General features: G+C 38.3%; 1 protein-coding gene across 1 annotated transcript; it reads left to right on the top strand.

Moving 5' to 3' along the window:
• Nucleotides 1–2,062: 2,062 nt before the first annotated feature.
• LOC127081214 (uncharacterized) lies at nt 2,063–2,563 on the top strand. The gene has a single exon (XM_051021495.1). The coding sequence runs from the start codon at nt 2,063–2,065 to the stop codon at nt 2,561–2,563; it is 501 nt and encodes a 166-aa protein (XP_050877452.1).
• The last annotated feature ends 20,630 nt before the right edge of the window (nt 2,564–23,193 follow it).

The raw sequence follows: 23,193 nt of genomic DNA, 5'->3' as shown, positions 1-23,193 counted from the left end.
AATTTATTTCTATTTATAAAAAAAATATTAAGATTCATTCGTATTTTAAATTAATATATAAAAAAACATATATTTTTTTCATTTTTAGGTATTTAAATAAATTTATAGGATATAAATATAATGTTTGAATTGTATTATTTCTTTCAATTCAGGATTCACCAACAGGTTTATTAACATTATTATACATAATATTTGGATTAATGATATATTATTTTTCCGTATTTTAATTTGTTTATATTATATATTTGATTATTTGCAAGATTTTTGTTATATTTAGAATATTAAACATATATTTTAATTCTACCATATATTTTAGTTTTATTATCTTTGACTCATAGCAACTAGTAACTTTATTATAATTTTGGGTTAATATTTTTTTGGTTTCCGCGTTAACTTGGAGTTTATATTGAATTTTTAATTTAAAATTGATTTATTTTCTTAACTCCTCCAAACGTATTATTTTAGTTCTTTTCGTCTTATTAATAAAAGAAATTTTCAAAATTCAATTGTTAAATTCATTCTTAATTAAACAAAAAGACTTTTTAAAAATTTAAATCATCAATATGATTTTTTTAGTTAAAATGTTGAGGTAAAAAAGAATTTAAAATTTAAAATGAGTGCATAGAGATAGATAATTAATTAAGGTGGTATAAATTGACAATGTACATCTAAATAGCTTTAATCTTTGTATATACTTAATGAAACAGTCTTTTAAACTTTTAGTGAACAAAGATGCAACGAAATCAATAACTATACGATCTTGGTAAAGAATTATAATCACTTATAATTGACAAATTTAATTGCAGCAAATTGAAAAGAAAACCAATTGCAAAAAGCAATTTTTTTGACAATAAATAGCTTTATATCGTTGATGTGGCAGCCACCGCCAAATGGAGCATGGACATATTTGATATGTTTAGAATTATTTATTAAACTATTATAATTCTTTTCTTTTTAGCACTATTACCATAAATATTTTTATTTTTTATAATTATACATTAATTAGTATTATAATCATTTATTTTATATATTTAAATTGATTTATTTATTTTAATTGTATTTATAAATTTAACTCAATTGTCAGTAAAATTGAAAATTTGCAAATAAATGAAAATGAACATATGATTATGATACAAAGTAATCTGACATAAAATCATTTTCACAGTATTACGTTAACACCACCGCCATTATTGTCAGATCATCATAATCTTAAAAAATACACCCAAATCAAAATTCAAGAGATATTCAAAATTAATTGTATTTACAAATTTAACTTAACTGTCATTTAAAAATATGACAGGAATACATATTAAAAGAAACTATTGACGTATCAAAGTAATGCTAAACCACATTTATCCATTGCCTATTGACATCGCAGTCATTATCATCTTTACTGCAGCTAAAGTTGACATAGGAGAGTGATGGCGTTAACATGTTATGTAAATGCATCGGTTATGCTTTTTTTACAGCTAAGGTCAGAAACTCTTTGACCATCGGTTCTACATTTGCTTACAACTAAGAACAGTGGGATTGATAAGTTTTTAGTGAAATAAGAGTCTTAGTTTTTAGGATAGTTTGTTAAATTGATTTAGTCAAGTTTATTTCCTTATTTCTAACTAGAAGTGGGTTGTAGTTTGTTACTGCACGTTCATTTTGTTCCCTATTTATTTTAGTGCATTTCACAAGGAATAAACAAATCATTCCTAGTATTGTTAGTTGTTTTCTATTAAATTATTGTTGCATCTAACAATCTGGCATCAGAGCATGACTTGAGAGAGATGGGTTCAGAAGCAAACTTTGTTTCAGCGTTCATTCCAAAGTTCGACGGTGACTACGATCATTGGAGCATGGTCATGGAGAATCTTCTTCGATCCAAGAAGTATTGGATTGTTGTCGAATCGAGCTACAGTCAACCTACGAGTATGGATGGGATGACGCCAACGCAAAAACAGAACCTAGATGAGATGAAGCTGAAGGATTTGAAAGCTAAGAATTACTTGTTTCAGTCACTTGACAAGTCAATTCTGAAGATGATTATGCAGAAGGAGACATCCAAACAGCTATGGGGTTCCATGAGATGAAGTGTCAAGGTAATGTTCGAGTAAAGAGAGCTCAGCCCAATCATCTACGCGGGGACGTCGAGGTTCTGGCAATGAAGCAGGGCGAGTCGATAAATGATTACTTTGGTCGAGTAATGACGGTTGCAAATGACATGAGGAATTATGGGGAAGATGTGAGTGATGTCAAGATCGTTGAGAAGATTTTGAAAACACTTACTGATAAATGGAACTATATTGTTTGTTCCATTGAGGAAGCCAAGGACATAGATCAACTCTTTGTGGATGCCTTGCAAAGTTCTCTGCTCGTTCATGAGATAAAATTCAAAGGAGATGGAGGAGAAGAACATGCTTTAAAAGTGACTCATGAAGAGGGCTATGGTGGAAGAGGACGAGGAAAAACTACTTTCAGAGGAGGCCGAGGACAGGGTAGAGGCAGGGGTCGCCTAAACTGGAGCAAAGATACAGTTGAGTGTTATAAGAGTCATAAGCTTGGACACTTTTAGTATGAGTGCCAAGCAAATTATGCAAATTTTGGATGAATCGGAAGAGATGGTGCTAATGGCGTATACCGATACGCTTGGAGGTGATCGAGATGATGTATGGTTTATTGACTCTGGATGTAGCAATCACATGTATGGTGATTCATCTCTCTTCTATGATTTAGAAAAGGGGTTCAACAAGGTGGTAAGATTGGGGAACTATGCAAGCATGAATGTTGTTGGAAAGGGAAGTGTTCGATTGACTATAAAATGAGTGAATCACCTTGTACGGGATGTGTATTACGTACCGGGGTTAAGAATAATCTTCTCAGTGTTGGGCAGCTGCAAGAAAGGGGTTTGGTTGTACTGATGCAGTCAAATATATGTTAGATTTATCACCACACAAAGGGATTGATTTTCAAAACCACCATGGTTGCCAATTGAATGTTTGTATTGCTATCGAACACTCGGTCAGTCAAAAAGGAAAGAGATGCAGAGTGTCTCCAAGTAATCACTCAAGACGTGGCTCATTTATGGCATCGAAGATTCGGTCATCTCAGCTACAAAGGTTTGAAGACTTTGCAAACAAAGGGCATGGTGAGAGGCTTGCCAAGTTTTTCCGAGGGTGAGATTACATGCAGCGATTGTTTGAAAGGGAAACAACATAGAGATGTAATCCCAAAGAAAAGTACATGGAGAGCATCATCAAAGTTGGAGCTCGTTCACGCTGATATTTGCGGCCAAATATCTCCAGTTTCAAAGGGCAACAAGAGGTATTTTATTTGCTTCATTGATAACTATAGTAGAAAGGCATGGGTCTATTTTCTTGATTTTAAGTCAGGTTCATTCACTTACTTTAAGTTATTTAAAGCTCTTGTCAAAAAAGAAACTGGTTCTCCCATTAAATGTCTCAGAATAGATCGTGGGGGTGAATTCACATCAAATAAGTTCAAAGAATATTGTGAAACGAATGGGATCAAGAGGCAATTAATTGTTGCATATACCCCACAGCAGAATGGAGTTGCTGAGCGGAAAAACAGAACCGTGATGAATATGGTGAGAAGCTTATTGGTTGAGAAGAATGTTCCAAGAAAACTCTGGACATAAGCAGTGAATTTGGCATTTTATGTTCTTAATAGATGCCCGACATCATCGATGAAAGAAATGACGCCAGAAGAAGCTTGGTGTGGGGTGAAACCTTCAGTCGAGCACTTAAGAGTCTTTGGTTGTATAGCACATGCTCATGTACCAGATGCTCGGAGAATATAGCTTGAGGATAATAGCCATTATTGTGTTCTTTTAGGGTAAGCGAAGAATCAAAGGCATATCGGCTATATAATCCTATCTCTAAAAGGATTATAATTAGTTGGGATGTCATCTTCGAAGAAGAACAACAATGGAACTGGGATAAGAGCTTTGAAGATGACAAAAGGTTTGATCTGGAATGGGAAGATGGCAACGATAAAGACGTGGAGGATTCCGGAGATGGTAGTGAAGAAGAAAACGTAGCTTCTCCGGTGAGAGACAAATCCAGTGATGTCAATGAAGAAGATGAAGCGGCCCCTCCGATGACACCCCGGGTTATAAGAGCACCAGCATATTTGAATGATTTTGTCTCTGGTGATGGTCTTTCAGATGAAGTGGAAGAGGTGTAAACTCACTTAGCCTTGTTTGCTAGTGTCGTTCATTCTGATCCAATTTCGCTTGAAGAAGCAGTAAAGGAGGAGAAATGGAGAACAACCATGGATGTCGAAATGAGATCAATTGGGAAGAATTAAACATAGGATCTTATTGAGCTGCCTAAAGGAGCTAAAATAATAGGAGTCAAATGGGTGTACAAAACAAAATTGAATGAGCTCGGAGAAGTGGATAAACACAAGGCTCGCTTGGTCGCAAAAGGGTATGCTCAAGAATACGGAGTTGATTATGAAGAAGTATATGCTCCTGTAGCTCGCATGGACAAGGTTCTAATGATTTTAGCACTTGCAAGACAAAGAAGATGGTGTGTGTTTCAGCTGGACATGAAATCAGCTTTCCTTCATGGGAAGTTAACTGAGAATGTGTATGTGCAGCATCCAAGAGGTTATGAAATAAAGAATGAGGAACATAAGGCGTACAAGCTCAACAAAGCTTTGTACGGACTCAAGCAGGCACCACGAGCATGGTTCAGCCGGATTGAATCATATTTCAGAAAGGAAGGTTTGGGGAAGGATGACGGCAAGCAAACTTTGTTTACCAAAGTCAAGAAACAAGGTAAACATTTAATCATTAGCTTGTATGTTGATGATTTAGTTTATACCGGAGATGATGAGAATATGATGGTTGAATTTAAAGAGTCCATGATGAAGGAATTTGATATGACGGACTTGGGTAAGATGAAGTATTTTCTTGGTATTGAGGTAGTTCAGTTTGATGGTGGTATATTCATCAGTTAGGCAAAGTACATGATGGAAGTGTTGAGACGTTTTGGAATGGAGCATAGCAATTCCGTTGAAAATCCAATGGTTCCAGGATTCAAAATCTCCAAAGATGAAAATGGTATTGGGATGGATGGCTCATTCGTCAAGCAGCTGATTGGGAGCATGATGTACTTGACCGCTACGAGACCAAATATAATGTATGCAGTAAGCTTATTAAGCAGGTATATGTCAAGGCCTACAGAACTTCATCATTCGGCAGTCAAGAGAATTCTACGTTACTCGCAAGCTACATCAACGTTTGACATTCTTTACAGAAGGGGAGGAAGTCATGAGTTGATTGGTTTTACTGACAACGATTATGCGGGATCATTGGAAGATAGAAGAAGCATCTCAGGCTATGTTTTTATGCTAAGTGGAGCAGCTGTGACTTGGTCTTCTCGAAAGCAACCGACCGTAACACTAAGCACAACCGAAGTTGAATTTATTGCAGCTGCAGGAAGTAGTTGTCAAGCAATATGGATGCAAAGGGTGCTAAAGAAGATTGGCTACATGGGCAATGAGAGTACTGTCATCTTTTGTGACAATAGCTCAACAATTAATTTGGCGAGGAATTCGATGATGCACGGCATGAGCAAGCACATTGATGTGCGCTACCATTTCTTACGAGAGCTAGTTAATGATGGAGTTATGCAGCTTCAGTTTTGTGGTACAAGGCAACAGATAGCCGACATTTTCACCAAACCGCTCAAATTGGAGCTATTTTAGGAGCTAAGAAGGAGGCTTGGAGTGTGCGAACTATCACATGTTAACTAGCTGCAAATGCAGTCTAGTTCAAGGGAGAGAATGATAAGTCTTTAATCAAATAAGAGTCCTAGTTTTTAGGATAGTTTGTTGAATTGATCTAGTCAAGTTTATTTCCTTATTTCTAGTTAGAAGTGGGTTGTAGTTTGTTACTGCACGTTCATTTTGTTCCCTATTTATTTTACTGTATTTCATAAGGAATAAACAAGTCATTCCCAGTACTGTTAGTTATTTTCTATTGAATTCTTGTTGCATCTAACAGGGATACGACTGTATTTGTATTACAACTAAACACAATGAAATTATTTATCTTACTGGGAAAAAAAACATATCAATGTAACTTTGAGGAGAAACCGAAACATATGTATGCATACAAATACATGAAAATATGATATTAATGTTGGAAAAGGAAAAAGAAACAACTCAAAATAAAGAGTCTTTACTTCTTTTTTTTATTATTGCATTTAACAAATATGTTCACATCAGCGTAATATTTTAAGATCATATTATTACTCGCCACATATTTAATTCAAAAACAAATGTGCATCCATGAGGCATTTTACTAACAAAATGTTTCTTTAATAACTTTTCTTTTTGTTGTGAACAAATTTGGTATTAGATGTTCAACATTAACCATTTCATAAAGTACCTGAGAATCGTTGGAATTACTATGATGTCTTCGAGGGCCTGCTAGAAAAGAGAACAAATTATTTAAATTGTGATAAAAATATTTTGTGTTATGTAAAAAAAATCTCAAAAAATCTCAAATAAAGGCTTTGCAAATGAGGGTTTTTGACAAATACCAATGAAGAAAATAACATAATTTACAATATGTTATCTTTGAGAATAAAAACAATCCTACAACCTTTTAAAGTGTGACAACTCATTTAACATATTCTTCCATCTCTTTGTCTCCTAGTGAATAAAGTATTGGCAATGATGAGCTAAATAATGGCAAATCATAAGTATAATAACATGATCAAGTACACTTCTTTATCATGAACCATGAAGCTGAAATCTAAATACTTTGATTCTTTAACAAATGCACGTAGCATCATTAACTATTCACAAATATGTTAATGCCCTGAAGGAGAACGGCGATCCAAAACGCAATGGAAATTAAAATTTTCTCCTTTAGAGATCCTTAAGAATGGGCATGATCAGTTATAGAATATTTACCTCTTGTGACGATTGAAACCTTTGGTGCAGATCTCTTGTGACGATCAAAATCTTTGATGCAGATCCACGGAGCGATCACGAACGTTGAACGATGACAACGTCTCTACTCATTCCACACAAACAGATTCCTTCAATCTCAGTGCTAGCTGGTATGAATGAAGGCTTTGAATGAGAGAGAGAGAGAGAGAGAGAGAGAGAGAGAGAGAGAGAGAAAACGAAAATAATGCAACCGCAATTAATGCTTCTGCACAAGGGTTCTATTTATAGAACCACTTGTGTGGGCTTCAAGCTAAAAAGCCCACTTAAGTGTATTTTGGCTCATATCTTATAATATGCCCAAAATCACTTAAGCGTGTGGTACCTTACTATATTTCGTATTCTACTTAAGTACATCGTACCTTACGATGTTCTATAATTCACTTAAGTGCACTGTGCCTTACGGTGTTCCTTAGTTACTATATCTCTCATCAATTCGTCCTTTGTGTGTGACCCTGTAGGTTCTCGCGACGTTGGCAATTATATTAAATCACGCATTTAACATAATAAACAGTGAGCGGTATCTAGCAACACATCACTGCTACCCAAGACACGAAAATGTCATGTGATCTGAAAAATCCTTCTATGATAATACTTATGTGCATAATTACCATTTTGCCCTTATGTCTATATTGAACACAAGGCATAAACCGTGTCATCCTTGTCCAGTTCAATATTGGGCCCATAGACATTTATCCTGTTACGCAGGATGGGCAAATTCCATCTAGGTCACTCATGTCCTTCAGCATGCTTCGTGGAGTACCCATCAACTGTCTTTATGGTTATCCAGTTACGGACAACGTTTGATCAGCAATAAAGCACCCGACTCTACATCTAGGGTCCATAGTGATTTCAGGTCGAAGAGTGGTATACACCATTATCACCATGAGAATAACTTATGACACTTTGCATAACTTTCTATATAGTATTCTCATAGCGGGTCAATCCGGTATAAATATTACTCTTAATATTCATACCTATGTTTAAGACTTGATAACTCTTTATCCATGATCCATGAGATGTGATCATCAGTCTATATACATAATAGTCTTAATACTTTAATGTTATCCCACTTCACAATAAAGCTCGACTACATATACTTTAAGAATAGTGTCCTTATGTTTAATGTGATCTCATGCTTAAGTCATACTTGATACATTAAACGGACTAGCTATTCTAGGGACTTTATTAAACAAACATAATAAAGAAAAAGTCTTTTATTATTAATAAATAATTCGATATAAGTACCAAAAGTAATGGTCTCTAGGGCTTACACCAACGATCTCCCACTAGCACTAGAGCCAATCAGGCATACCCTTAATACCCATAGATCTAGTATGGCCATCATGCTTCTGCTGCGCAAGAGGCTTTGTCAGTGGATCAGCAATATTGTCAAGTGTAGGTACTTTGCATATTTTCACATCTCCTCTATTTATTATCTCTCAAATGAGATGATAACTCCTAAGCATGTGTTTGGATCGTTGGTGAGATCTAGGCTCCTTAGCTTGTGCGATAGCACCATTGTTATCACAATATAGACCAATGGGATCCACAATGCTAGGAACTATGCCAAGTTCACTAATGAACTTTTTCATCCAAACAACTTCCTTTGTTGCACTTGAGGCAGCAATATACTCGGCCTCGGTTGTAGAATCAACAACTGTATCTTACTTTGAACTCTTCCAGCTCACAGCGCCACCGTTTAAGCAAAACACATAACCATATTGCGATCTAAAGTCATCCTTATATGTTTGGAAGCTAGCATCGGTGTATCCAATTACATCCAGCTCATCCTGACCTCCATATATCAAGAATGAGTCCTTAGTCCTTCTTAAATACTTAAGGATATTCTTGACAGCTACCCAGTGAGCATCACCAGGATCAGATTGGTACCTACTCGTTGCACTTAAAGCATACGAGACATCTGGTCGAGTAGATAACATGGCATACATGATAGATCCTATTGCAGATGCACATGGAATCTTATTCATGTGATCCCTTTCTTACTTAGTTGAAGGGGATTGTGTTTTTTATAGACATATGCCATGTTGCATAGGTATGAATCCTTTCTTGGAATCATGCATATTAAAGCGTCTCAGCACTTTGTCTATGTATGTACTCTGACTTAGGCCAAGCAGTTTTTGTGATCTATCTCTATAGATTCTGATTCCTAATATATAGGCTGCTTCACCTAGGTCCTTCATAGAAAAGCATTTCCCCAACCAAGACTTTACTTGTTGCAGGGTAGGGACATCGTTTCCAATGAGTAATATATCATCTACATATAATATAGGAAAACGATCATGCTCCCACTAACCTTCTTGTAGACACAAGGCTCATCTTTGTTCTTGATGAATCCATATTGTTTTACTGATTCATCAAAACGAAGATTCTAGCTTCTGGAAGCTTGCTTCAATCCATAGATTGATCTTTGTAACTTACATATATTTTGGGCTTCTTCTGGTATGTCAAATCCTTCAGGTTGTGTCATGTACACATCCTTAAGAAGATTCCCATTAAGGAAAGCAGTTTTGACATCCATCTGCCTTATTTCATAATCACGATATGTAGCGATAGCAAGCAAAATCCGAACAGATTTAAGCATTGCAACTGGTGAAAAGGTTTCATCATAGTCAACCCCATGAATTTGTTTATATCCTTTTGCAACCAGTCTTGCCTTATAGGTATGTACCTTACCATCCATGTCAGTCTTCCTTTTGAAGACCCACTTGCATCCTATAGGGTTAACTCCTACAGGAGGCTCTACCAAGGTCCAAACCTGGTTTGTGTACATGGAATCCATTTCAGATTTCATGGCTTCTAGCCACTTCTCAGACTCGGGACCAGTTATGGCCTCTTGGTAGGTCATTGGCTCATCTTGATCCATGAGTAATACATCACCTTGATCAGTTATGAGATATTCATATCTCTCAGGTAGTTGACGTATCCTGCTTGACCTACGTTGGTCTTGTTCTACTTGAGCAGGTTGCTCTTCCATAACTACTTGTGTTTCCTGCTCTAATTCCTCCATAGGTGTATCAATGCTTTGTGATTCTTGAATTTATTCAAGCTCTACTTTCCTCCCACTGATTCTTTTGGAAACAAAATCCTTTTCTAGAAAAACTCCAGTTCGAGCAACAAACACTTTGCCCTCAGAAGGATTGTAGATGTAGTACCCTCTTGTTTCTTTAGGATACCCCACAAATAAGCATTTGTCATATTTGGACTCAAGCTTAGTTGAAATTTGTCGTTTCACATAAACTTCGCAACCTCAAATCTTCATGTAAGACATATGTGGTTTCTTACCACTCGATATCTCATATGGTGTCTTCTCAATCTTTTTGGATGGAACACGGTTAAGTGTGTAAGCTGCTGTCAGTACTGCATGTCCCCAAAAGGAGTTTGAAGATCGTCGTGACTCATCATGGATCGGACCATGTCTAACAGGGTTCGATTTCTTCTCTCAGATACACCATTCCATTGGGGTGTTCCAGGAGGAGTAATTTGGGATAGGATCCCACACTCTTTCAGATGGTCATCAAACTCTAGGCTTAAATACTCACCACCTCGATCTGATCGAAGAGTTTTAATATTCTTACCTAGTTTGTTTTGTACTTCATTCTTGAATTCCTTGAATTTTTCAAAGGACTCTGATTTGTGTTTCATTAAATACACATAACCATATCTACTGAAATCATCAGTAAATGTGATGAAGTACTGAAAACCTCCTCTAGCTGGTATGTTCAGTGGTCCACATACATCAGTATGTTTGAGGGCCAAAAGATCATTAGCTCTTTCACCTTTTCCTGTGAATGGAGATTTTGTCATCTTTCCTATTAAACAAGATTTGCATGTCTCATATGATTCATAATCAAAAGAGTCTAAGAGTCCATCTTTGTGGAGTTTGGAAATGCGTTTCTCATTTATGTGGCCTAATCGACAATGCCAAAGGTAAGTTGGATTTAACTCGTTAGGTTTCATCCTTTTAGTATTAATGTTATAAATTGGCATTTCGAGATCAAGGACATATAGTTCATTGCTCATTTGTGCAGTAGCTTAGAATATATCATTCAAATAAATTGAGCAATAATTGTTCTTTATTATAAATGAAAAACTAAACTTGTCCAAACAAGAAATGGAAATAATATTCCTGCTAATTGCAGGTACATAATAACAGTTCTCTAACTGAATTATTAAACCACTAGGTAAAGTCAATACATAAGTTCCTACGGCTAAAGCAGCAACCTTTGCTCCATTGCCAACTCGTAGGTCAACTTCATCTTTTGTCAAATCTCTACTTCCTTTTAGCGCCTGCACATTTGTACAAATGTGAGAACCACATTCAGTATCTAATACCCATGATGCAGAAGTAGATAAATTTATTTCAATAACAAAAGTACCTGAAGTTGAAGTCTCTACTCCATTCTTCGTATCTTCCAGGTACTTTGGGCAATTTCTCTTCCAGTGTCCGGTCTTACCGCAATGGAAGCAGGTGCCTGCCTTTGCTATGCCTCCAATAGGCTTCAAAGCAGCAACAGTGGGTATGGGTTTGGCAACTTCCTTGCCTTTCCCTTTATCACTTTGCTTGATGGGCCTTTTGTTCTGTCTCTTTCTATTTCTGATCATCAGAATGGACTTCCCTTTTGACTTCAGGTTCTGCTCAACAGTCTTTAACATGGCTAGCAGTTCAGGAAGAGATTTATCCATATCATTCATATTGAAATTTAGGACAAATTGACTGAATATATCTGGCAACGATTGCAAGATCAAATTAGTCGCAAGTTCCCTTCCGAGGGGAAAACCCAACCTTTCAAGGTTTTCCACATACCCAATCATCTTGAGCACATGGGGACTTACAGGGGCTCCCTCAACTAACTTGCCTTGAAAAAGGGCTTTTGAAACTTCAAATCTTTCATGCCTTGCTTGCTCTTGATAGAGCATTTTCAGGTGTTCGATCATATCGAACGCTACCATGTTCTCATGTTGCTTTTGCAATTCTGAGTTCATGGTAGCTAGCATGAGACAAGCAGTTTCATTGGCATCATCGACATGTGTCATCTCCGACTTATTCTGCAAGGCACTAGTCTTCAAGGGACAAAAGCCCAGCTCACAACAGGCCCAATCCAGAAAATGGCCCAAACTGGCCTGCTCGCTAGGCGAGCAATTCCTTCGCCTAGCGAACCCCTCGTTATGACACTCGCCCCAGCGAAGCACCAGATCCAGTAAAAGCCCAAAATAGCTTGCTCGCTAGGCGAGCAACTCCTTCGCCTAGCGAAGCTTGCGAATATCAGAATTTATGGGCTTCATTCTGAGCCCATTAGGTCACAACAAGAGCATTATAAATAGCCAAGCTTCAGTCACGAAAAGGGACAGAGGAGGACGGACGAGAACAGACGAAGAAGAAAAACGGAGACGGAAACGAAGGCGAAAAGGAGAGCCCTAGCAAGCAAACCCTGATACTCATTGGAGGCAAACCTTGAAGGAACTCGGCGGCACCAAGTTCTACCTCTGCCCAATTCAATCCGATTTGCTGATTCGAAGTCACAACTCAGCTGCTAACAGGTTTACATTGCTATCATTGTTTTATGTTCTTAATTTGCATATGACTTTATGATTAGATTTATGAAATACCTTAAGCTTGGCATGTGAACTTTAGTATATACCATGCATACCTTAAATGATTAATCATATAATTGCAGTAATGAGATCCATAAGGCATAAAATTGGTTGAGATTGTACTGATATCATATTCAAAAACCAGCAGCCGCTCGCTAGCACATCGCTAAGCGAGTACTCGCTAGGCCTTCGCTAGGCGAAGCAGGGGCGAATGGGACAGTGGCTGTTTCATTTTTTTTGCTGTTCTATCTTATGTTATTATAATTCTGCATCATTTGGTTTGAGTTCATGATTGTTGTGTTTATTTTATGGTGCAACTTTCAATTATATTTTATCTCGATGCTCTAATCCGTGTGTTGAATTGTGTAAAGGTTTACATGTTTCCAAGGAAATGGCCGGCTAGGCATTCCACCTTATGGGTGGGATACCCTTATGGAGATTCAATCTGAGTTATTCAATTGATTTTAATGTATTAATTTTATGGCAAAGATCCACCCTAATGGCTTAATTGTTCTTAATGTATTGGTTTTAATATGAACCTAATTACCTACTTGATGACGGCTACCTAATTAATTGTAAAATCTTGTCTTTAAATAAATGATCTCAGACCTCTCTTTGTTACCCTACGACTACGGTATTCCGGTCATGTCCCGCGAACGTGGGGATGCACTTAGCAAAGACCCTTCGGTTAAATCATCATAAAATAAATCACGGTCCCTCGGATGTTGCCTTCGAAAATACGATTTTGTCCCTCGATGACCCTTCGGAGTAGCCTACGGTTAAATGATGATAGTCCCTTCGAATGCTAAGGTATCCTCACCTTCGATGACCGATCAATGACCCTTCGACGACCCTTCTACATCCAAAGGATAAAACTACTTACTTCTCAATAGTAAGGACAGTTTTACCCTCATAAGGATAGGAAATGCCCGGAAAGACCTCGGACAGGTACGACCCTTAATTGCTCATTCATAACCTAAAATACTTTTCACACCTCACACTTTTCAAAACATCCTTTTTTAGAAAATCACCACTTAGCATACATCCGTACTAGGATCATTGCCGAGTTATATTTTTCTGAACAACGTTCAAAACTAAACGAGATAACCACTTTGTATACATTCATACGAGAATCATTACAAAGTTAAATTCTCCTCTTCAAAACATTTCCTACACATTTCCCAACCACTTTTTCAAACTAGGAAAACATAAATGATTGAGCAATTAAGAGCCCATGGATAACCATGGATACAAAGGGTGCTAACACCTTCCCTTTGTATAATGTACCTCCCGAACCTAAGAATCTAAATTTAGGTCTTTCCTGTTCTTTTCCACCTTTCCTTATGGGATAAAAGAAAAGTCGGGGGCGACTCTTGCTAACCGCGACATTGCGATTAAAAATACATAAAGTCAGTTCACCGTATGACAGAACTGGCGACTCTGCTGGAGAATGTACAAAGAGAGGTCACCTTAAAAAAAAAAATCATTTATGTTTTTTTATTGTTCCTTCTTTCAAGGGTATGTTTGAGTGAAAGATCCTACACCCGGATCTAGTGTACCTTAGGTAAGTAGCAATAGATCATCGCGACTATCCGGCGTATACTGGAATGGTTAAAATGATGGCTACGGTTAATGTGACACTTTGGATGTCCTGATGTCCCTCATGTTTACTTGAGGAGAAATTTGGCATTCGCGCGGTGTCATCAAAGCATTAACCAGACCTTTAGAACCCTAATTGACTCATCCTAGCCAGTAGAAAGTAATGAGATGACTGACTTCGGTTCCGACTGGGGTTGGTTGAGACTCGATACTACACTCTTTGAGATTGGACTTTAGGGAAGCTTTGGTCAACCATTTGGTGTTGCACTGAAGTGGACTTAAAGGAAGGTCAATGATTTGAGATCCTTCTAGAACCCGGTTACTATTCTAGGACAGGTTGAACCAACCAAACTTCAGTGGGGAGGGTACTTACCTATGGAACTCATGCAAGCCTTAAAACCTAGGAATGATTGTTGTGTGACTTGCTTGTGCTTGTTACACTACGCAAAGTTAGCCGGGGGTCCGCTGCCCGGACAGCGGGAACAGGGTTTCCGCTGCCCGGTCAGCGGACGGTGGCTCCGCTGACCGATCAGCAGATGGGGGTCAAGGGGGCAGTGTCCCTTGCGGGGTTGTAGGGGCAGCGCCCCTGTCCGAAATTTTAATGAACAATTCATTTGAAATCGGCGTCGTTTTGCATCAACACAACTCTTGCCTAGTCAGAAAACGGAAAACCCCGAGAATTCTGACTCCGTGAATGTGACGACCGTCACAAGCATGTTACGACCGTCACAGGCCCATGACGAACGTCACGCGGCCAAAAGCAGAAACGCCTAGAATTCTGGATCTGTGAATGTGACGACCGTCACAAAGCATGTGACGACCGTCACGTCCAGCTTGTTACGATCGTCACAGGTCCATGACGATCGTCACACGGCCAAAAACCAACGCTTTGAAACAGTCAGCATACGTGTTCTGATCCGCTGTCGCACACGGGTCAAAAACGAGTAATAATATATAGTAAACGGAAAGCGACACCTCGAGTATCGTATCTCAAGGACTCTTGACAAATTAACCAAGTATGAAAACAAAATATGGGGGTTTCGATTCGATTTAGAATAAGTGATTATGAAAAGTGATTATAAAATAAGTCAATCTACTGTTTTCGGTTTCCGGCTAATCATTGGTTTTTATCTACCAATTTCCTAAGCGGCTTCGATCTCTATTCGATTCAAATTCGATTGACAAGCGCAATAGATATATGACAGATTTATATTCCTATATTCCGAATTAAGCAAACGGATAAATACAATCGTGAATTAAGCAAACACGATTTACAAACGCAATTTAACGACAAAGCGATGAAAATGGCGATTAATAGTTAGAAATACAATCATACGAATTTAATCAAAACCATTCCACAAAATACAAATTAAGCAAATGAAATTTCATATAATAAAATTGAAAGAGAATGAAATTAAATTGATAGAATAAAAACCTCAAAGCCTTGGAAATTCGGTTATAGCAAATTGACTCTAAGAGATTAGTTCCTCTTCATGATCGCACAAAAGCAAAAAGTTATCGTGAATAATGTGTGATTGCTAGAGTACCGTGGCTGCCCTTTTAAACAGAATAAGAGTTTCACTAATAATTCAAACTGGGCCGGAAAAGAAAATATTTCCTAAAATACGAAACTTCAACGAATTATTTGAGACGTCTACACTCCAAATCAGCTTTTGTCTTCAACATAAAAGTTGTAGCTCTTTCTCTTAGCTTTCCAACGACTGGTAGCATGTTTCAATCCGATACTCCTAGCTCAAGATATGATTTTTCTCGCGAAAGCTGCTAATGCTGAAAATTAAATACGAAAATTAAATAAGTGCAATAATAAAATAAATTATGAAAACACATTAAAATTTAAAAATAATCAAAGCAAACCGAAGAAATGCTTAAGTACATACATGGAAGAACGTGCATCAAAATGATCATGTTCCAACAAGCCCTCAATTCACAACTCCTTGAAGGCACAATCCTTGCGCCATCACTAACCTTAATGCACCAATTTCAGACCGTCAAACACACCTCGATTGTTGATTCAGTATGATTGATCAACAGGTCATTGCTTCACCATACTAATGTCGGATTCCGAAGCAAATGATCATTGATCGCTCAAAGGAAAACAACCATTTAGTGTTTGAATGAACGAAACAGAAACAGTATATCATATATATCGTACTTTGCATTAGGATTACTTATATCATATATAAGTTGATCGGTCTCAATTGCGTAACCTATGGACGATCGATGTATCGCTGCTTCACCATACTAATGTCGGTTCCGAAGCATAGTCAACATCAATCATCCAACTCGTACACTCATGATGCCAAATTTAATTACCCGTTTAATTAATTGATTCGTTCTGTCTTTTAATCATATTAATACAGAAAATAAACAGCTACCCAATTCATGGTTTCGTAAGTGGCTCTGATACCACTGAAGGAGAACGGCGATCCAAAACGCAACAGAAATTAAAATTTTCTCCTTTAGAGATCCTTACGAATGGGCATGATCAGTGATAGAATATTTACCCCTTGTGACGATTGAAACCTTTGGTGCAGATCTCTTGTGACGATCAAAACCTTTGATGCAGATCCACAGAGTGATCACGAACGTTGAACGATGACAACGTCTCTACTCAGTCCACACGAACAGATTCCTTCAATCTCAGTGCTAGCTGGTATGAATGAAGGCTTTGAGTGTGTGTGTGTGTGTGTGTGTGTGTGTGTGTGTGTGTGTGTGTGTGTGTGTGTGTGTGTGTGTGTGTGTGAGTGAGAGAGAGAGAGAGAGAGAGAGAGAGAACGAAAATAATGCAACCGCAATTAATGCTTCTGCACAAGGGTTCTATTTATAGAACCACTTGTGTGGGCTTCAAGCTAAAAGCCCCACTTAAGCGTGTGGTACCTTACCATATTTCGTATTCTACTTAAGTACACCATACCTTACGATGTTCTATAATTCACTTAAGTGCATCGTACCTTACGGTGTTCCTTAGTTACTCTATCTCTCATCAATCAGTCCTTTGTGTGTGACCCTGTAGGTTTTCGCGACGCTGGCAATTATATTAAATCACGCATTTAACATAATAAACAGTGAGCGGTATCTAGCAACACATCACTGCTACCCAAGACACGAAAATGTCATGTGATCTGACAAATCCTTCTGTGATAATACTTATGTGCATAATTACCCTTTTGCCCTTATGTCTATATTGAACACAAGGCATAGACCGTGTCATCCTTGTCCAGTTCAATATTGGGCCCATAGATATTTATCCTGTTACGCAGGATGGGCAAATTCCATCTAGGTCACTCATGTCCCTCAGCATGCTTTGTGGAGTATCCATAAACTGTCTTTATGGTTATCCAGTTACAGACAATGTTTGATCAGCAATAAAGCACTCGACTCTACATCTAAGATCCATAGTGGTTTCAGGTCGAAGAGTGGTATACACCATTATCACCATGAGAATAACTTATGACACTTTGCATAACTTTCTATATAGTATTCTCATAGCGGGTCAATCCGGTATAAATATTGTAACACCCCGATAATAATAAAATAATTATTTAAATTGGGTTAATAATTTATTTATTAATTTAATTAAATAATTGGAAATTTTATTATTATTATTTTTGGATTATTATTATTATTAGGAAAATATATAAATTGGAATTGAGAAAAATCCCATTTTTGGTAAAAAGGTTATTTTCACGTGAAAAGGGAAAAGAGGCAGAAAAGGGAAAAGAGGCAGAAAAGGGAAAAGGGCAAAAAGCCAGAGAACGAAGGTTGAAGGAAAGGAAAGCTTGGAGCTCAGAGACTGCCGGATTAACTCAGGTAAGGGGGGTTTATCATCGATTAATGGGTATTATGGGGTAATATGTGATGGGTAGTGAGAAACCATTGTTTTGCCTGATTGTATGATGAATTGTGAATTTGGGGATGAACGGAATTGGGATTAAAATTGATGAATTCGTAGGAATTAGAGGTAGAAACGTTAGAAATTTGTGAAATCGAAAGTGTATAATTCGTGTTAGATGAGATGAATGAATTATGTGTAAAATTTGGACTGTAGAAGGTTGAATTGGATAGATCTCGTAGCAGAGAAAGCCATTGCAGATCTGAGAGTTCTGGTTTCTGGTCATACGCGTATGGCACTAGGCAATACGCGTATGAGATGGCTGGTACGCGTATGGAGGAAGCCTTACGCGTATGGGTGAAAAAGATGATATTTTGAACGTAAATTGGTCTCTGTTGGTACGCGTAATGGGGGATTGTTACGCGTAGCATACGCGTATGAGACAGGTGATACGCGTATGGGTTGGGCGAGGAAATGCGCAATACGCGTATGAGAGTGGGCATTACGCGTATGGATTTGGTCAGGCGTGGGCAATACGCGTATGGGCATAGGCAATACGCGTATGGGCAGAATTGTGATTTTTCTGTGCTGTTGTGTGCAGTTTTTGGTTGTTTAGGCTGAGTGATGTACTTAGCTGATGTATGATGTAGCAGGGATCATTTCCCGTTGTTTTGAGTAGTATAGGTATTAGTAGAATGTGCTAATACTGTATTTGATTATGTGGCATGATGTGATCTGCTTTTGTGATAAAATGTATTAATGATGTGTGATGATAAGCATGATGCTGTGAATGTATCAGTTATGTATGCATTTGTGAATAGACTGTTTTATGGCTTAGAATGTGAGCTTATGCCTATTCTTGAATTGTTGCTGTTGTTGTTGCATTGCTAGGTGATTAGCATGCTTATTCTAGCCTTTGGGGCTGTAGCTAATTTCCATGGTGAGGAATTAGTGAGTGAACCATGGTGGGTTTGTTGTTGATGTTTGCATGCTAGATGATTAGTGTGCATAGTCTAGCCTTCGGGGCTGTAGCTAATTCCCATGGTGAGGAATTGGTGAGTGAGTCATTAGATCTCAAATGAGTGGGACTAGTGAGCTTAGTAGCCGTATCTGGATTTGATCGGTGAGCTTGAACTGTATGTTCAAGAATAGTCGGTACCGCATGTGTGGAGTCTCATTTCATAATGAATGTATGGCATATAATATGAATGGATGTATTCCAGTATTATATGTGTGTTATGTGTTGTGTTGTTGATGTTGAGTATGGTTGAGATTATACATATGCTATATGTTACTGTTGAATATGATGTTTGAACGAATATTGCCGTTGCTGAGTGCGTAGTTTGATTAGGGTGAATTGATGTGTTATTTACTTAGCATTACATGTTGTTCTATAATGCTTATTATATTGATTGAGGAACTCACCCTTACAACTATTTTTCAGGTAACGAGCAGTGAGTTGAGTAGAAGCTAGTGCTATGGAGTCTAGTGTCGTCCTTAGTGGGTCATGCTCTGGTAGATGTAACATCGGGAGGGGATGTTTGAATATGTTTTAATTCAGTTGTTGATCAACTTTACATGTAATGTAGTACATGCTTTGAATGTCGATGTTTTGTATCCGCTGCGAATTATGCAAAAGAGTCTTATTTGATTAAATAAATGAGCATGACAGGATATTTTGATAAATGTTGTGAAATGATTGTGTGACACCCTTCGGGGCATGATTACTCTGATTGATATGTTATTATTTTAATTAAATATTTTGGGGTATTTAGAAGGGTGTTACATTAGTGGTATCAGAGCATAGTCGGTCGAGTCGAGTCGTAATTATTCTGTTTCCCCTGTACGGGATAGGTGTTGTGTAACCCTATCAGTACTCATTGTTTTAGTTTGTTTGGGTTTCAGAATAGAGATGGCTGGAAGAGGTAGAGATGATGCTGCGATTGCTGAGGCTCTGGGTATGCTAGCTGGAGTACTTGGAGGAAATCCGAATGTTGTGGGAATGGGAGCTGCTCGTCAACTGAGTGAGTTCCAGAAGAACAATCCTCCAATGTTCAAGGGAGCATACGATCCAGATGGTGCTCAGAAGTGGTTGAAGGAGATTGAGAGGATCTTCCGAGTGACTGAGTGTGCCGATAACCAGAAGGTCAGGTTCGGTACGCATATGCTGTCAGAAGAAGCTGATGATTGGTGGGTTGCTACCCGCACTGAGTTGGAAACTGCTGGGAATGCTGAAATCACTTGGGCTGTGTTCAGAGAGAGATTCCTGAGGAAGTATTTTCCAGAGGATGTTAGAGGGAAGAAAGAGATAGAGTTCTTGGAATTGAAGCAGGGTAACCGGTCTGTTACTGAGTATGCTGCTAAGTTCACAGAGCTGTCGAAGTATTATACTCCCTACAGTGAGGCTACTGGGGAATTTTCCAAATGTGTGAAGTTTGAGAACGGGTTGCGTCCCGAGATCAAGCAGGCGATTGGATATCAGCGGATCAGGGTGTTTTCTGATTTGGTTGACTGTTGCAGGATTTTCGAACAGGATTCCAAGGCTAGAGCAGAGAGCTATCAGCAAAGGGTTGATAGAAAAGGTAAGAATCAGATTGATCGTGGGAAACCGTATGCAACTGGCAAAGGTTTCCAGAGGCAGAGTGGGATGAAAAGGCCTAGTGGGGGAGACTCTAGTGCTCCTGTTAAGTGTTACAGATGTGGTCGGGCTGGACATCGTGTTCATGAGTGTACCAGTGCTGAGATGAAGTGTTTCAAGTGTGGAAAAGGTGGTCATTTGGCTGCAGAGTGTCGGTTGAAGACTGTGACTTGTTTCAACTGTGGAGAAGTGGGTCATATCAGTCCACAGTGTCCTAAGCCGAAGAAAGAGAATCAGTCAGGAGGCAAGGTCTTTGCTTTATCGGGTTCTGAGACTTCTGCAGATGATCGTTTGATCCGAGGTACGTGTTATATTAATGGCTTTCCTCTTGTAGCTATTATTGACACAGGTGCTACTCATTCCTTTATATCTTTGGATTGTGCTGTGAAACTTAAGTTAGAGATATCTAAGATGCTTGGAAGTATGGTGATTGATACTCCTGCGAAGGGTTCAGTGACTACTACTTCAGTTTGTTTGAGTTGTCCTTTGAGTATTTTTGGTAGAGACTTTGGGATAGACCTTGTGTGTCTTCCACTAGTGCAGATTGATGTTATCTTGGGTATGAATTGGTTGGTGTTTAACCGAGTTTCTATCAACTGTTTTGATAAGACTGTGATATTCCCTGAGATTGAAGAAGGAAAGGATTTGTTTCTATCAGCGAGGCAGGTGAATGAGGAAGTAGCAGATGGGGTAGAGTTGTTTATGCTGTTAGCGACTTTGGAAGCTAAAGATAAACTGGTGATTTGTGATCTGGCTGTGGTGTGTGATTTTCCTGATGTGTTTCCGGAAGAGGTGAATGAATTGCCGCCAGAGCGTGAAGTTGAGTTCTCGATTGATTTGGTACCTGGTACTAGGCCAATATCGATGGCTCCGTACCGTATGTCTGCTGTTGAGCTAACTGAATTGAAGAGTCAGTTGGAAGATTTGTTGGATAAGAAATTTATTCGTCCGAGTGTGTCACCGTGGGGTGCTCCAGTGTTATTGGTTAAGAAGAAAGAAGGTACTATGAGGTTGTGTGTGGACTACAGGCAACTGAATAAAGTGACGATCAAGAATCGGTATCCTTTACCGAGGATTGATGATTTAATGGATCAATTGGTTGGTGCTAGTGTGTTCAGCAAAATAGATTTGAGATCTGGGTATCATCAGATACGTGTGAAAACTGAAGATATTCAGAAGACTGCTTTCAGAACAAGGTATGGACATTATGAGTATTCTGTAATGCCTTTTGGTGTGACTAATGCGCCTGGAGTATTTATGGAGTATATGAATAGGATTTTCCATCCGTACCTAGACAAGTTTGTGGTAGTGTTTATTGATGACATTTTGGTGTATTCGAAATCGGAAGAAGAGCATGCTGAGCATTTGAGAGGGGTTTTGGAAGTTCTCCGAGAAAAGAAGTTATTTGCTAAACTGTCTAAGTGTGAATTTTGGTTAGAAGAAGTTAGTTTTCTTGGTCATGTAATTTCAAGAGGTGGTGTTGCTGTTGATCCTTCTAAGATAGAAGCGGTGTCTAAGTGGGAAGCTCCGAAGTCAGTTTCTGAGATAAGGAGTTTCCTTGGACTTGCAGGTTACTAGAGGAAATTCATTGAGGGATTTTCTAAGTTGGCGTTACCGTTGACGATGTTGACTAGAAAGGGGCAAGCATTTGTTTGGGACTCGAAATGTGAAGAAGGTTTCCAAGAGTTAAAGAAAAGGTTGACTACTGCTCCTATCCTGATATTACCGAGTTCGTCGGAACTATTCGAGGTTTATTGTGATGCTTCATTGTTGGGTTTAGGTGGTGTGTTGATGCAGAATAAGCAGGTTATAGCTTATGCTTCGAGACAGCTGAAGGTTCATGAGAGGAACTATCCGACGCATGATTTAGAGTTGGCAGCTGTGGTATTTGTTCTGAAGTTATGGAGGCATTACTTGTATGGGTCAAGATTTGAGGTTTTCAGTGACCATAAAAGTTTGAAGTATTTGTTTGATCAGAAAGAGCTGAATATGAGACAGAGAAGATGGTTAGAGTTTCTGAAGGATTATGATTTTGGTTTGAATTACCATCCGGGTAAAGCAAATGTAGTAGCTGATGCATTGAGTCGGAAATCATTACATATGTCTATGTTAATGGTTAAGGAATTGGATTTGATTGAGCAGTTTAGAGACTTGAGTTTGGTGTGTGAGAGTACTCACAATAGTGTTAAATTGGGAATGTTGAAGTTAACGAGTAGTATTCTGGATGAGATTAGAGAGGGTCAGAAATCTGATATGCTTTTGGTTGATAAGTTGACTTTAGTGAACCAAGGTCAAGGTGGTGAATTCAGAGTTGATGAGAATGGTGTTTTGAAATTTGGTAATCGGGTGTGTATTCCGGATGTTACTGAACTTAAGAAGAGTATTCTGGAAGAAGGACATCATAGTAGTTTGAGTATTCATCCTGGAGCTACGAAGATGTATCATGATTTGAAAAAGTTATTTTGGTGGCCGGGTATGAAAAGAGAAATTGCAAGTTTTGTTTACTCCTGTT

Source organism: Lathyrus oleraceus, chromosome 5 (genome assembly GCF_024323335.1).
Source record: "Lathyrus oleraceus cultivar Zhongwan6 chromosome 5, CAAS_Psat_ZW6_1.0, whole genome shotgun sequence".
Lineage (NCBI taxonomy): Eukaryota > Viridiplantae > Streptophyta > Magnoliopsida > Fabales > Fabaceae > Lathyrus > Lathyrus oleraceus.
The sequence above is the reverse complement of the archived record's forward strand: the minus strand, read 5'-3'. Positions and strand labels throughout refer to the sequence as shown.